The sequence below is a fragment of the Oxyura jamaicensis genome, chromosome 8 (genome assembly GCF_011077185.1).
Source record: "Oxyura jamaicensis isolate SHBP4307 breed ruddy duck chromosome 8, BPBGC_Ojam_1.0, whole genome shotgun sequence".
NCBI lineage: Eukaryota > Metazoa > Chordata > Aves > Anseriformes > Anatidae > Oxyura > Oxyura jamaicensis.
Genome location: NC_048900.1, coordinates 17,567,264 through 17,583,125, shown reverse-complemented (window position 1 = coordinate 17,583,125; position 15,862 = coordinate 17,567,264). Strand labels below are relative to the sequence as shown.

Sequence of the window (15,862 nt, the reverse complement as noted above, 5' to 3'; positions counted from 1 at the left end):
AGACATCCATATTTTGTATTTTGAAGGGAGTGCATAGTATATTACGCAACTAGGGAGGTCCCCAGTCACATGCCTTCACTGTGTGTATGGCTTAAAGGATTGAGAAGTACACCAGGACCCTAAAAAAAACATGCAGGAATGCAGATCCTGTAGAGGATGGAGTCTGTACACTGCAAAGAAAAGAAACAACCTCCTTGAATAAGCTAGTTTCATTTCCCTCTCATTTGATCTTTCAAATTTTAAGGCCAAAAGTGGGAATTCTGAAATATGCAGATTTTTTTCTCTCTCCCATTAATGCAAACAATGTTGATCTGATAGAACAGCTTCTAAGCTACAGAATCCATTTGTCTGCTATAAAAGAAGATCACATCATATAATCTCACTCAGAAATTGAGACTTCAACTTAAAACTAATTAAAAGAAGATTTTCAGGTTGAGTTCAGAACTCTATTAAATGTTTATGGCCTCCAGCTTAGAAAAGCCTTCTTCGCAACCAGTGTAGAGCTTATGGTAGATCATCTGTGTGTGCATACAGTCAACCAGAGAGATGTCCTTTGAGGGCTGCAGAGAAAAGACAGTCTTCTGAAAAAAAGGGATGTGATTGGGATGTTAAACTTGAATTAAGTGACCCTATTTGAAAGAACTGAAAACCAAGCCTCAAGGAAAACAATTGCTGAAGAATGTGGGTTTAGTGTGTTTCGAGGGTGGACCGGGTGGGGTTTTGTTTTTTTCCATTTTTTTGTGTGTGTTTTGTTGTTGTTGTTGTTGTTTGTTTGTTTGTTTGTTTTGTCTTATTTAAATGAGTAATCAACTGTTAAAGCACTGGCTCACAAAACTCTAGAATGGATATACCAATTGTCTTTCCAGTATGCACACTTGTATAAAGATGTAGCTCCATGGATTCTTGCACACATATTTAGTAGCCCTGCAAGCCTGGGACAATTGTCAGCATTTATTTTGTAAGGAAATTCATCTGTTCCAAGATTTGTATACCATGTTCTCAGAAACGTAAAATGCTGTAAAAAAATTTACATGCATACTTAAATCTATCAGAGGTCGGGAACTTAAAAGCAGGCTCCTCTAAGCAGACTTGATGTTAAATGTTTGCAGAATATAGTAAATTCTTTTAGCCAAGCCCAAACTATTCATCTTTACCGGCTTGCAGAGAGACACAGTGTATTTAAGGCAAAGACTTACATGAACTATGTGTACAAGCAAAAAGTATTAAGCTAAAAATAATGTATATTCACTTTAAAATCAGATTTTGGATATGAAACAGGCTCCAAGATACATTGTATGACCCTTTTAGCTAGTAAGCAAGCTGCAGATACATCATAATCATAATTAATCCTTTGAGCTTCCATAGTGCCTTTTATCCAATGATCTCAAAATTCCTTAGTAGCACTAATCAATTAAAGATCAAAGCATTCTTCTGAGATAATCTGTGGATATAAAAGATCATTTCGCACACTGAAATGAAGCAGTCTCTTGTAGAACAGTTGTTGTCATGCACACCAATTCCTCAAAACAGCTTAGAGTGGAAAAGAATCCCATATCCAGTTAAAATTTTAATGGGATTTAGCTGGACAAAAGGTAATTATGTTTCTCTTCATACTTAAAAAACAAAAAACAAGCTAATGGCAATATGAGGAACAAAACTTCCATCAGAATCAGCAAACTAAATTACTCACTTAAAATGAGTAGAATTTCAGAAATATGGCATCTAAAGTAAAATACCTTAGGTCCTCGCTGCCTGGTACATTTTCCCATTAGTTTTTCATCATCTATTTCACATTGCTCCAGAAGATCCAAAATGTCCTCCTCCTAGAAACAGGAATTTCAATATGATTTATTCAAAGCAAGGCATTATCCTATTCTTCCGAAGTTCAAGAGCCAACTGCTAGGAATTTGAAATTACTTTGGTTATTGATTCCTAAAATAAGACTATGAATTCCTCCAAAGGAGGATATAACAGTATTTCTTCTGATGCATGCATCTCTCTTTGCAATCACCACAAAATCAAAAGGTAAAATCAAGTCTTAACATTTATTAAAGTCTGAAGAAAGGGCTGAACAAAAGATTCCTGCAAAACTGCTGAATGATGCCAATTACAAAGATGGGAAATTATTTCTTAGATTTCAAATTACATCACATTATTGGGTTATTTTAAATATAGCCATTCTCCTGCTTTCTATCTCTGACTGTGTAAATAGACAATCAGGCAGAATTTTTGGATTCCTTAAACTAGCAGAGCTGGTTTTAAGATACCACTCATTTCAGTCTGTACAAGTGGATGAATAGGCTGGTGACATTACTGGAGGAAGAAGGAGGCAATTACCAGCTCATAAGCAGTTTCTGCCAACCTCTGGTTTGGCCAGGGGTAAGGCTGAGGATCAGGGAAATTGAAAAGTAGCTTAAAGCCAGCTAGCCTGTCTCCACCCTGGGTCCACTGCAGTTCATCCAGATTCAAGGATCTGGCCCACAAGCTGCACAAAGAATAATAATAAAATGATGGAAACATTATCAAATGCTATTTATTAGCCACCACACATGATTATCGTGAAACTAATATGCAAGGTCATAGATTCCAAGATAAATAACTTAAAGCCAATTTCTGTGCTTCAGTACCTTCATTCTTGTTAAAGGGTTATTCATTTCCCGCTGAAGTGAAGCTGCTCTCCCGGCAAGAAATGTCTGGAAAGCAGTGGCTAACAAACTCTCATACTTTTCAAGTAATGTTTTATCATCAGGAGGGTAAATTCTCCTGTTGGGGAAAAAATGAAATTAAGTTTAAGTAGAAGATAGAAGCAGAGTTCCTTATCAAATAGGAACAAAAGTAATGCAGCTAATTCAGAGTCTTCTGTAATGCATATTACATAATAATTATAGATAGAATACATATCATATCATGAAACATATACTCTGAACAATGCTCTCTAAATCTAAATTTAACTCAGTGAGCACATACATGGTTTAAACCAACAATTAGCCAAAAAGAAATGCAATCAGGTCATTCATGAGATGTACACAAACACAGCTTTGCAATACTCTGAAATTTCAGAGGGGTCTGAACAATACATCCAGCTGTAAAAGATTTATGAACTATGAACAAAATAATGCTTGTAAAATTCAGTGCCACAGAATAATTTTTATTAGCAGTGAAAGGACACAAAACAGTGAAAATTTGAACAATTGCTTTGAGTTAATGGACATGACATACATTAAAGATTGAATATGTACTGCACTTGAATGCTAAGTCTTCAACAGCAAAAAAGGAGGAAATACATGTTGTAAGAATTTATTTATTTTCTCCTGGTACGTGCACATGCAGGGTGACTCTGATTTTCCATTACAGCAGCTATGCTATTATTCTCTAAAATCACAGGGAAGAAGATTATGACCATCTAAGAAACTCAGTGGTTTATTCATGCTCATCAAGTAACAATGGGCTTTGAAGAAACCACTCCAATCCATGCGATGAATGCCTGAAACATAGTCAGAAATGGTGGAGATGGGAGACTAATTTCTGACTTATTGTAATGAGTATAAGTTAATTCTGCCTGCACTGTGTAAAACATAGGTACTATTTATATATTAACTGGCATTATGTGACTTGTATATTTGTTTTTTTGTGATTTTTTTTTTTTGTGAACTTTTTACAAGGCTCTCTCTCCTTTTCCTTTTCAGTCTTTTCTTTCTTGAAAAGGTATCTTTCATTATGATTTTGTCGCAATGGAAAAAGGTTGAACATGATCCTATTCAACTCACAGCAGTTCTACAACAACCTGAAGGTGGCATACATATACAAACTCTAATCTAGTTGCAGTCAACACTGTTTAATGGTGTTGATTCTACTGCTGAAGTACCGTAGAACAATTACTTTAAAGAAAGGATATTCAAATATATGTAGAAATAGACTAGAGCTAAAGGCTATTTCAAAGGCATATACATATTTTCCAGCTCCTCATAAATTTATAACTGCTTGAAAGCATTTGAAAGCATCCTATTCTGAACACCACAGGATCCTAATGAAATCAATGGGCTAGCTGTACTTGCAGACAAAGACTTGAGTAAGCTACTTGATGAATTGATATCCATAGGCATAGTGCCTACATCACAACCTACTGAGGCTGATGGAAAAAAAACTGTTCATAGGATTAGGATTCAAAAGCTGTGTAGACATAAACGTTTCTCTGGAAGTGCTTTGCAGGAAGCACTAATCCATACAGCAATACTAGGACCCAAAATTTCCATGATTCTATGGCAGTACCTGAGACAAGCTTGTCCTGCTCTGCAGAAGGACATCACAAGGAGAAAATACTGCAGAATGCTTAGATGAAATCTGTATCTCTAGCCAAAATTCCTTTACTTCACAGGCTTTGCTGATTCTTCAGCCTTTTTGCAAACACGTGGTATTAAGAAAACACACAGCTGTTCTGCCTATTTACATCTGCACATTTCTCATGAAATGACACTTTTTACAGAGAAAAAAAATAAAAATGTTTGCATTTTATTGATTTAGATCAACCAAAAGGCTAAATAAAGTGAACATTTGGCTAACTTTCATTCTGCAACTGAACTAGCAACCTGAAATAGGATCAGTTAAAAAGTTAGACTTTAAAGTTATAGAAAAACCAAGATGTATTTAAGCATCGTGTTTTTCTTTCTTCTAGTCCAACTAATATGAAAATAACTGCTTCACTGTGTTGTTTTTGATATACTAGTTCAGCTCTATATATGTTGAGAAATAATGTAATTAAAACTTGGAATGTTACAAACAAACAGTCTCTGTTAGCAAAATGTTAATTCATCAAAAAAAAAAAGGAATAAAAAAAAAAACCAAATCTGTGTGTTTAAGTACTGAGTTTACTGGGAAGCATAGAACATCTGCTCAAAAAAGCAGCGAAGAAGAACAGCAGTAAAGGCATTCTGCCTAGTTCAGAATGAAAGATAGAAACCCAAACCTCCTACATCCTGGATGAATGTTGTAAAGATTGGGTGAATGTTCCCAACATCTCTTCTCAGCAGTACCCTGCACCCTTTCACCAAATACCCATTGGCCTTGCTTTCACTTCTCATTGAAGCTAATATCAAGAAATAAAGTAAAAACATCAAAAAATATATTGTTTTCTGGTCAATGCCATTTATAACCACTAAGCTAAAACACCCCTTTGAACATATTTTACCACAAAAACTGAAGATATTTAATTTTAAGCCTACTGAGATCCAAAATCAAAGTGTAGAAATATGAAGATGGTATTTCAAATGCCATTACCAAATGTAAGGTTTCTGAAGCATCACAGAGAACATTCAGATTTGATTTTTCATTCTCTGTACAATAATGCAGGAATATTAACACCACAATATTGTCCTCCACCCCAGAGAAAAGAATTGTCATACATGATTATAGAACTGAACGTGAACTATCACATCTTTCAAACAAATCTATTGCACAAACACTAGAGTGATTGATGCCATTTAAATTCTTAAGTGCATACAAAAATTTGAATCAGAAAAAGTGCTATCTGAAAGAAATCATACTGCCTGGTTTATATTATACATTTTCTATAAATGCCTACTCATTTTTGTCATACATGTATCATGTACCACAAATACTTGTCTCCAACATTCCTAATCAATGCACTGAATTCTTCCCACCAATATAGTCAATACAGTTACCTGTAGTTCCCCATGTGCCTATTTTCATGCTCTTCTTTGGAAATCTGTTTACGGACTTGTGCAAGTCTTTCCTTCTACAAATCAAGAAAGTAAGACAATTAAAACAGAGCATAAGCCATGAGCAAGAAATAGCGCTTTTTCATCCTACCAGTTCTTCTTTTCTCCTTTCCAGCGTGTGGCGCTGCTTTTCCCAATCTGAGGAACCTGGCAACAGTTTTTTCATTGAGCCTTGACCATACAGTCTTTTTTGAGCTTCAGCTTTCTGTTGGGCTAAGTTTCTCCTTTTATCACTTGTCCTGAAACACAAATATATCATAAGGCATGTCAATCCAAAGAGAAGTATTCCTCAGTAAAAATTAGGAAAAGGTTTCTGTATGCTGCTGAATATGTTAAAGACCTTTTATAATGAAATATATTGCAAAATATATCTAGCACATTCATTCCCATAGGTCCTCACGGAATGCAGGTTTTGATAGCTACATAACAGTAAGGAGGAGTTCAGACATCAATTTGCAGAACTCGAATTGGTGCGTCAAGATCTACTGTATTAAGCATCTTAAACTGACACAATGCAACTGAGATGTACTTTCATCTGAAGTAAATCATCTGTAATTTTCAGTCAGTCATGTGGTTTACAACATACAAATTAGTAGTCAAATGCTCATTAAGATTTATTTTTTTAGTATTAACTTTTATGGCTACAATATCTTCACACCTTAAGTTGTACTATAATCATTCTGTACTATAATTTAATGTACAAATATGGTTGCAGCTATCTTCCTGAAGTTTAGATTTTCTCCAGCATATCCCAAATACCAGGCTTTCTTATAGAGCAGTATAGCTTTTGATTGTGTATTAAACTATTGGCAAAGCAAATTTCCTACAACTGCACTCACATTCTCACTTAGAGACCTGTTTGAGAAACCATTTAAAAGATATGAAAATGACTATTATCACTTTATTTTTGGCAAGCACAAACAAGAATAAAAAATAAATTTGGATTAATTTCAATAGCAAAACTGACAGCAATGGAAGCATTTACTTTTTTAAAATATGAAGGTGGAAAAAAAATGTTTTCATGTTCTACTAGTCCAATGCAAAGAATAAATAAGTTCTCACACAAAACCAAACAACATATTTAAAGCCAGAAGGAGAGCCAGACTGAAAAAAAGAGGACAAGTTTACCGTATGTTGAGAAGCTTTAACGCATTTAGAAGAACACCCTTTTTTACATCGTAGTCTATTTTTTGATCAGTTCCAAAGCTTGGAGCACGATTAATCTGAAAAAAAAAATTAAAAAAAATGAGATGCATAATACTCAGGAATGTTCAGCTTCAACAGACACACGTCTATTGTAACAGACTTTGGAGAAACCATTCTTTCACACATAGCAAAGAGTAAGATGATAAATGTTGAGAAGTTCATTTAGGTTTGTATTTTTTAAATAATTAGAGCATTAAACATCACAGATACTAAGGAACGAGGAGATGTACCTTTCAGCCACCAACTTATCCAGTCACTTACAATGAATATGATTCAAGTACAGGCACTGTAAATTCAGCCTAATTGCTGAGACAAGAAATTTCCCAGGGAAAATTCTTCTAAGCACATTATAATCATTTATATTCCATACTGTAGGAGTCCAGTACAGGAAGAGTTAAACTCTTTCTTAGTTCCCAGTCTGAATACAGTTCTTCTATGAAAAGTAGCTTGTAAGAACAGAAAGTTCTAATTCAAGGTCTTCTCAAGTACATTTAAATAACTATTCTGATATGCCTTAAAGCAAAACCTTGAGATCTAACTTATTAAATCAGTACATAGTAAGAAAATATAAAACATAACTGTATCAGTAACAAAAACTTATAATCTAAGTATAGGACAAGATTATGTTACTATAAACACAGAGGAACAAGAGAAATGAATCTGGGAATCAATGAGACTAAATCACACATTTAACAGCCTCCATCAACTATCATCTAACCACAGCCAAGTTTTGCAGCACCTGCAGGAGAACAGCTTACAGGAAAGCTTTGATAAAGGATGAAGTAAATGCATCAACATCTCCAGGAACGCCCTCCAGCCTTGTGTAAAAATTTATACATGAGCAATGAGTGCTAATAAGAGGCAGAAATCATGCTGACTGTGAATGAGCAGTGCTGGCTAGGAAGGAACAGACATTAAAGGGCTTCAGAAGTGAAAACTAATGCCTTGTACCCCATGCAAATAAAAAGTGGGATCCAATGTAGAGCTTTATGTTTCAGTCCAACAATACTAGAATACATAAAAAGCTCGCTGAACTGAAAACAGAGATGTAAAATCAAGCCCCAGCTCCTTATTTAGGAAAAATATTAGATACTGAACAATAGGATATTCTGTATTGAATTTTTGACTCCATAGTAACATACAGCAACTGATAAAATTGTACTTTGAAATACATGCTTTGCATGCATTAAAAACAGCTGAGCAGACAGAAATTTATACTTAATATAGTTTAATATAGTTATTAAACATTCCAAAATTTTGGTAAATTAATTTCCAATCTTTTATTAGAGTCAATATACTGAATCCTTAAATCTGGTTAGAATGCAGTTAGATATGAGGACTTGTTTGAAACATGTAAATGTTATGTTAGTCCAATACCAAACGCACAGAATTCCCAGCTACACACACACACTTACACAACCCTGAAGTTTCCAATTTGCAAGCATACAAAAGTGCTTAAATTTATTTTACATTTACAGTATTTAAATTTATTTTACATACTTTCTAGGCTTACAACAATTTAAATACAATATTGGGCATGCATTCTGCATTAGTAAAAATACTATAAATATATATTGCTTATGTGAGTACCAGTGGAAATCAGCACTCTGAAAAGTACAAAATGATTTACAGTTTCTCTCCTACAGGGTGAATTTTGCCAAAAATCTACATCTGGTACTTCTGAACAAACAAAACCATACTGACAATGTTTATTAAACAGAAAATTAAGGTAGGGGTAGAAAGTTGTAAGAAAGCATTTGAAATGCTGTTATTTCAGTAGGTACAGAACTAAATTATCAATGTGTTTTTAATTCCTCCAATTGAAATCTTCAACTTTTGCTTCATAATTAGAATTTCAATGAATACAGCACATACAATTAATCAAACTACTTGTGAGCATGGCAGTTGCAGAGCTCACTGCGTTTCATAATTACACACTTGTCAATAAAGGACTTCATACCTGTAATACTTAAATTAAGCAGTGTAAGTTGAAGCATGTAAGGCTCCCATCCTCATCTACATTTGCAAAAGATTCTGATTTTACCGAACTGAAACTCTGTAAATACTTAAGATACTACTTCACCATATTCTTTCAACAATATGTGGGAAAAATTTCAGCCTGGCATTTTACCTCTTTACGGAAACATTAAAAGAGCACATTCTCACCTTCCTCTGCTGCAACCTATTAGTATAAAGTTGAAATATTCAACTATCAAGAAGACCATTCAAAGGTAAAGACATGACGTAACATGAAAGACTTCATAAACCTAAAATCAATTGAATAAAATACTACATTCTTTACAGGGATTTATTCTTCATTCAACCTGTGAGATGACATGAATGTTTTGGAAAGGATCTCATTCTTTATTAAAGTGACTCTAAAAATAGAATTTAAAAAGAAACAAGAAACCTGAAAGCCATTAAGATGCTATTACACAGAACGCTGCTAATGGCCATCATTGAGCAGATCCTTGATTAAAGATGATTATGGAGTTCATTCTAATCTCTTGTTTATAAACCTCACAAGCTGTGGGAGTGATAGCCACCTTTTTCTTAGCTTAAGCAGAAGACTGTTTTTGTATGGCAGTTTAATACAAATCTAACCTGTCCTACCCTACCCTCTTCATTGTCTTGACATTAGCACCTAGGTCCACAGTGAGTGAGGAAGCTGATCCCAATTATCCATACATAGATTACCCTCTCCACAAATTATTTTGCATTGGTGCTCAATCATATAAGTACCACTGCCATCACAAGGAAGGGGACAGGGAACATAAAGGAGAGGAGAAGGGCAGATATCTTGCAGCTAGCACATCCATCAGTTTAAGCACCACAGAACTACCCTCTACAGGTGCAGTTTCACATTTTACCTAACGTGGTGTGACTGCAGGCTGCCACAAAGGACTGCTGCTGCCCCTGTCTTCATCCTGCCTTCACCTTGCATCCCCATTCCTTGCACCAAACCAAGTGTTGTGAAGTCCCTGGGTAAGGAAATTCTGCAGGCTGATTTAGTGTAAAAATATGGTTTCTTTGGATGGTGAATTAGGTTTTCATCCAAACAATTTTAAAAGTTCATCCAATAGCCATGACTACCACATAGATGCAGATTGTTAGACAACCACCTGCTGTAATGCTATATTGTTAAATCTTTTTCATTCTTCATTCACTTGAAAGGTGGAAAGAGTAAGAGTTATCACTGAAGGCAAATCTTGAGCCAGCTAAAGTCATGCACACTTAGTAGATTCCCTGCCAATGCCTGAGAGTAAAGAGAGCTCATGTACAAGTGTGAGAGAGAGGAAAAGCCAGTAGACACCAAGAGACACAAACCCAAGACTGGTTCTCCAAGGCAACAGAGGGAGAGGCTGCTTGGTGCAAGTCACTGAAAGTCAATCTTTTGTTTGTTTGTTATAAATAAAATTAAAAAGAAGGAAAGAATTGAAGGAAAGCTAGATGAGTAGTCTCATCAATTGTTCTTTGTAATGGTAACCAGATAGATTCTAAATACTTCTAAGCTCTTGGGCCAAGGGGCAACTGAGCTTTTACAACTTTTCTTTTTTATATACTTATTCATCACTTAATCGAAATGCTGACCTTGCTGAAGGCCACAGGAGGACTGCATTAATGGCACTCTGTGCTCACCTAAATGATGGTTAATGCCCACACACCACTGCTTTATTAACACAGCATCATTGACTGCTATGCAAGTCCTTTTTGATGTCTTAGATAGTTTTTACTGAAGAATACATGCAAAATCACACACATTTGTATATTATTTGTAAAGTGTAGCACAGACATTCTGACAGATGAATCTGATTGCTTTCAGCCAAACCCAAAAAGAAATTTGAAGTGATAATTATGCATATTTTTATGGGCACAAATAAGTAGATAATTAGAAAACATCTGTCAGATACTTTGTCCACTGGAAAATGTACTTGACATACTTGGCAATCCTGGGTTCCGCACCAGGTTCCACCACTGACCGTGCAGCCCTGTTTCCCTTTCTTTGTGTCCTCTGCTTAAACTAATATTTACCAGCTATATTTATGAGCAATATCTGATAAAATAAGGCTTTTTAAGCTAAGTATATCTTAATAATTTCCATTTTTCTTAAATTGTTTTAATTTTTTACTTGTTTTCTTCCCAAAATTCTACTCTGGGTCTCCTGTTGTTATTTTTTCCCTATTATTCATACTTTCTTTCAATTTTGAAAATATCTCATCACTTTGAAGCATCGAGTTAAACAAAGAAGTTTAGAGCTACAGCTTAATCTGTTTTTAGTAGTTACAATAGTTGTCTATTTCTTCACAGATTAAGTGAGATTTCTCCTTTTAAATGACTAAATTGAAAAAAAAATGCATCTTTTTTTCAGTAATTAGCTCGCTGGCTTCATTTTAGCAAGGCACTTGAGCACAAGGTCAGCTAGGAGCTCTATGTGCCTCCTACTCTGCTGCCTTCTTTTAGTCAAAATTATTGCAGTTTTCCAATCCTGTGAAGCCAGTTTAGCAAAGAACTTATTTTTGCTCTCTCTACCATACCTGCCAAACAACTACTACCCAAGTTCTGGCTCAGCAGTATCTTTCTGAACCCACTAAATGCATGAGAGAACATCACCTGACTCTAGAGTTCATGCTGTGCAAGTACAGAGGGTCACAAACTGTGAGGCCCAGGATTCCCCAAGGGCGGGGGTATGTCAGAGAGCCTCAACAGCCCCTGCTGCTACAGCAGTTCAAAATCACTGTAATGTGCTCGTTTGCGCCTCTCACAGCACACTCAGAGAAAAATGGGATCCCCGTGGGTGGCTGTTCTGCAGGGCTGTATCACAAAGAACTGGTTTAAGGGCAACCAGGTATTGAACTGGTAAGATAATGACAGACTCACTGAACTAAAAAAGTAAAAATTCTGCTTGATGTTACAAGCTTAAAGAACAGTGACTAACCTCACAGCAAAACTCAAGTTCATTTTCCATGCAAATACCTGCAAGGAAATCACAGATGCATACCATACCAAATTTGGGTGCCTGCAATGCCAGTTCTGTTACTTTACGGAGGAGAATGTTAAGTTCTCTGTATGAAGAAAAGTTTGAGCTTTTTCCCCTTATAATTACCCTGCAGCACATTTACTTTGCACAGTCATCTACATGCATTTATCAGAGCATCAGCAAGGGACATATTCCCTATTTGAAGATAGTAACAGAAATCCCAAAAGACCATGCACATACAGCTCTTTGTTTCTCTTGCATCTTTTTCTTCATTCACGCAGACTTTCCAGATCATGCCTTGTTCTCTATTCCTGAGTTTCTCCAGCCATTGCACTGGGCATCTCTGAGGAGAATTTGACTTTGTCTTTCCTTGAAGCCCATTTTAGGGCTGCAGGTGGATCCCACAAAGCCTTCCCTTTCCAGGTTAGGAAAGCCTAGTTTCCCCCAGCCTCTCCTCATATGGCATGTTCACTAGTCCTCTAAGCACCTTAGCAGCTTTCTGCTGAACTCACTCCAGTTTATCAGTGTTTCTCCATTACTCTGGGGCATAAAGCTGGACAGAGTATTCAAAATGGGGCCTCACAGGTGCCAGATGGATCAGTTTACATCACTTAGTGTACTTTGCTGGCCCACGTTCAACTCTGAATAGCACTCACACTTTGAGAGATATGGTATGACCAAATCTGTTTTTTTATTTTGCTGAAAGTTGGTCATTTTCCACAAACTATGTTGCTGATTGACATGCAGAACTTAAACAAAAAGATTACATTTATGCAGGAAGTTTATGAACTATGGTAGCCCAGAAAAAATTCAACTGCCAATGAAATGCAACGAGACGTATTTCCACTTGGCTCTATTCATGGCTCAGTACATGCAATGCAAATACCATTACCCTATATACTCAGCTTTTTGATATCTGCATGCTATTTTATATAACTTTTATAATAATAAAAAATAAATAAAACTGTCTATACTGAACAAAGTGTCTTGCTTTATCCCATGTGATCATTGGTGAGAAGTCTCAAGAAGCCTTGGGGAAAGACACTATGTTATGAAAATTGCTTTTTCCTAATAAGAAAACACTGTCCCTTATTTTCATGTGTCTATCCCATGTTTCCAGACAAGAAAAATGGTTGCTGACTAATCTGTAAGACATCAGTGCTCTAAAGTAATCTTGATAATGTACCAGTGATACCGCCACAATCATAATGACTAGCTACCAAAGCATTGTATATGTATGTCTTCTAAGAGATGATTATTTGACCCAAGATGATTATATGACCCAAGAACCAAGGATGTACAAATGACCAGCTTGTGCTAAAAGACACTAGTAGTTTTATCAGGAAGCCACATCTTGATGACTTGACAAAACACGATTGCATACAGGGCCCCAAAAGTACAAGCAGATGATGACAGCAAAGCCCTTGAAAACCTAGAGACACTGAGATATATGCCAATTGCCGTGGCCAAGTAGCGTTCACTACAGGAATGCAACCTTGTGAACTGGATAAAACTGGGCTTAGGGAAAACAAAGAGAATACAGAACACAATCCAGAAAGTGTAAAACAAACCAATAACAGTAAAACTTGGAGATAATTTGTAATTGCTGGCCAGTGAGTGAACAGCGAGTAAATAGTGTCAGCAAAAGATTAAAACTAATGCTAAGACAAGCTAGGAGTAAAGAAGAAACCAGGTATTGGTGTATTCTTCCTGGTGAAAACATCAACAGTGTATTCTTCCTGGTGAAAAACACAGGACACTGACAACTTGCCATAACAACCTACCCACCTTTTTATGTAGAACTAGACCTCTCCTGTTTCTTGCTGGCCTTTTGGATCTCCAGGGGTACAGGCAAGGTAAGCATAACACAAAAGAAAAGAGTAGACACCAGAAAACTTGCATATGTGAACTTTAACTACTTCATTAATAGGAATTAGCAGTAATTAGAAATTTTAGCCTAAAAGGTCCAATGACTTTTTAACAGGATTGATAAAGTCACAAACATATTTTGCTAGTAGTTCAGTTACAGTAAATAAAAAACGTGGATTTGTATATAAGGTAAGTTTGTCTCAGTCACATAAATCACAAGAGAAGCTTGGTACCCTGCACTTGAAGCTTGGTTACGATATGGATGCAAAAACAAAAAGCAGGCAGCTTGGTCTTAGTTCAGGAAGAGGGAGAAAATAAGTTATTAAAATCCAAGAATTTCAACTATATAACTTTGCAATTTACATAGAATAATCTAGTTTGGAAATTTTGGTCAAAAGCAGTAAAATTGAATTTTCTGGGAACAGAAGGGAGATTTAGGTAGCTGGTGCTCCTCAGATCGAGGCTGCTGGGACTGTACAGATGCTTGCCAAAGACATTTGGTGCCACAAGATGGCAATCATGCATTTCCCTCAGCTCTCACTTTAGTAGAAGGTTCTGGAAGTTCAGTAGCATCAAGGAGAAGGAGAGCTACGTTGTACAATGTGGAATATAAATAAAAGTCATCTCAGGAAAGCAGAGTTACTATAATATTGGACAATTTATTTCTTATAATAGTTTATTAAGCTATCTTTATAGCAGAAAAGCTACATGAGCTATGGAAATAAGAAACTAGATTTACCATCCTAATCCTATTTTGGCAATTTTCCCGTAACACTGGGAACATTCAGGGCCTTGTGATTAGTACTTGTTACCACTGTTAGAAAGAATGATTCACTCCCTGGAGGGGGTTTTGGCAAGAGGGAAACGGTGGAAAGAGATAAGAGTGGAAAGCTGGGGAAGAAGCCAGAACTGTTTTAGGAAGAAATATATGCATATATACTATTATTATATACAGTGTGTGTATACACACACTAGATGCACATTATCTAGTACATATATATGCACTGTAAGGTTGTTCTATACTACACTGTATATGGTATATACGTTTATACGCATACACATACTACATGTTTGTACTGAGAGTGCTGTGAAAAGCATGAACAAGCACAGTGAAAATCTGTGGATGAGTGTAGAAACCAATTTACTATGTTTTAAAGTTTGAAATTTCTGTTAGTTTAAGTTCAACATCTGCCAAAATAAGTTAAAGGATACCTGTATCATCAAAAGCAGAAGAAATAAGCTTCTATATTAAAAAATAATAATAACCAAGTACATAACTCCTCAAGTCCTTAAATATTCTCCAGCAACCCCAAATACAAAAGCAGCATTTATTACTTTGCCAGATCCCTCCCTCACAAACAAGGAATCTAGAAATAGAGACCCTCCTCTGAGACTACCTTATCATAAATGATAAACTTCAGTCTGTCTTTAAACAACCTATATGCAAGCTACGGACAAGCTATAGACGATAATCTGGAAGTGTAGAGCTAAATTAAAGGGATTAATAGGCTTTACTTGACAAAAAGAGAAGATATAGATGTAAGTGCAGATGAAGTTCGTGTCACAAATTGTTTTTGGCTAGGACATCAAAGCTAGCATGGAGGACAGTGAAGGAATTTATATTTTTCTAATTAAAATTATACTGAACCCCTGAGAGAAATAAGAACAACAAAACAACTGTTGACAGTATTAAAGACCTGAGAACATGGCTGTAATTCAGTAAGTTAATTGCATACATTTTGCTCATCAGTAGCCAATCATATTCATGGTTTATTGTCAACAGACACATTTTAAACACTGTTTGATTTTTTCCTCCAGCTGTGCAGCATCCCAGCCAGTTAACATAATGAAATAAGACAATCTGGAAAAGGTAAGTAAATTCCATATGTATATATTAATACTAGAGTAATTAAAAGAACAAAGTAGACAATCCTCCAGCATTGCTGGTTAAAAATGTGTGCAGGCTTAAACTTCACTACACTGTTAACATCAGAGGAGATATATTTCTTCCAGCCCATTCATGCCAATTGCTTCACCTATATGCTATGTTATTTTCCTCTGTGCATGCAGGTGC

The 15,862-nt window shown here is 35.9% G+C and overlaps 1 protein-coding gene across 11 annotated transcripts in view; it reads right to left on the bottom strand.

Moving 5' to 3' along the window:
- The window catches only part of TTLL7 (tubulin tyrosine ligase like 7), a 72,264-nt gene that overhangs the window by 24,490 nt on the left and 31,912 nt on the right, over positions 1–15,862 (bottom strand). For all 11 annotated transcript variants that reach the window (XR_004752841.1, XM_035333162.1, XM_035333164.1 and 8 more), the window contains 5 exons: positions 6,864–6,958; positions 5,827–5,974; positions 5,679–5,752; positions 2,628–2,763; positions 1,737–1,823 (listed from right to left, as the gene is read on the bottom strand). Coding sequence is in view for 10 of the 11 variants with exons in the window: in XM_035333162.1 (XP_035189053.1) it covers positions 1,737–1,823; positions 2,628–2,763; positions 5,679–5,752; positions 5,827–5,974; positions 6,864–6,958 (540 nt within the window). In the remaining variant the exon portion in view is untranslated. The remainder of the gene's footprint in view (positions 1–1,736; positions 1,824–2,627; positions 2,764–5,678; positions 5,753–5,826; positions 5,975–6,863; positions 6,959–15,862) is intronic.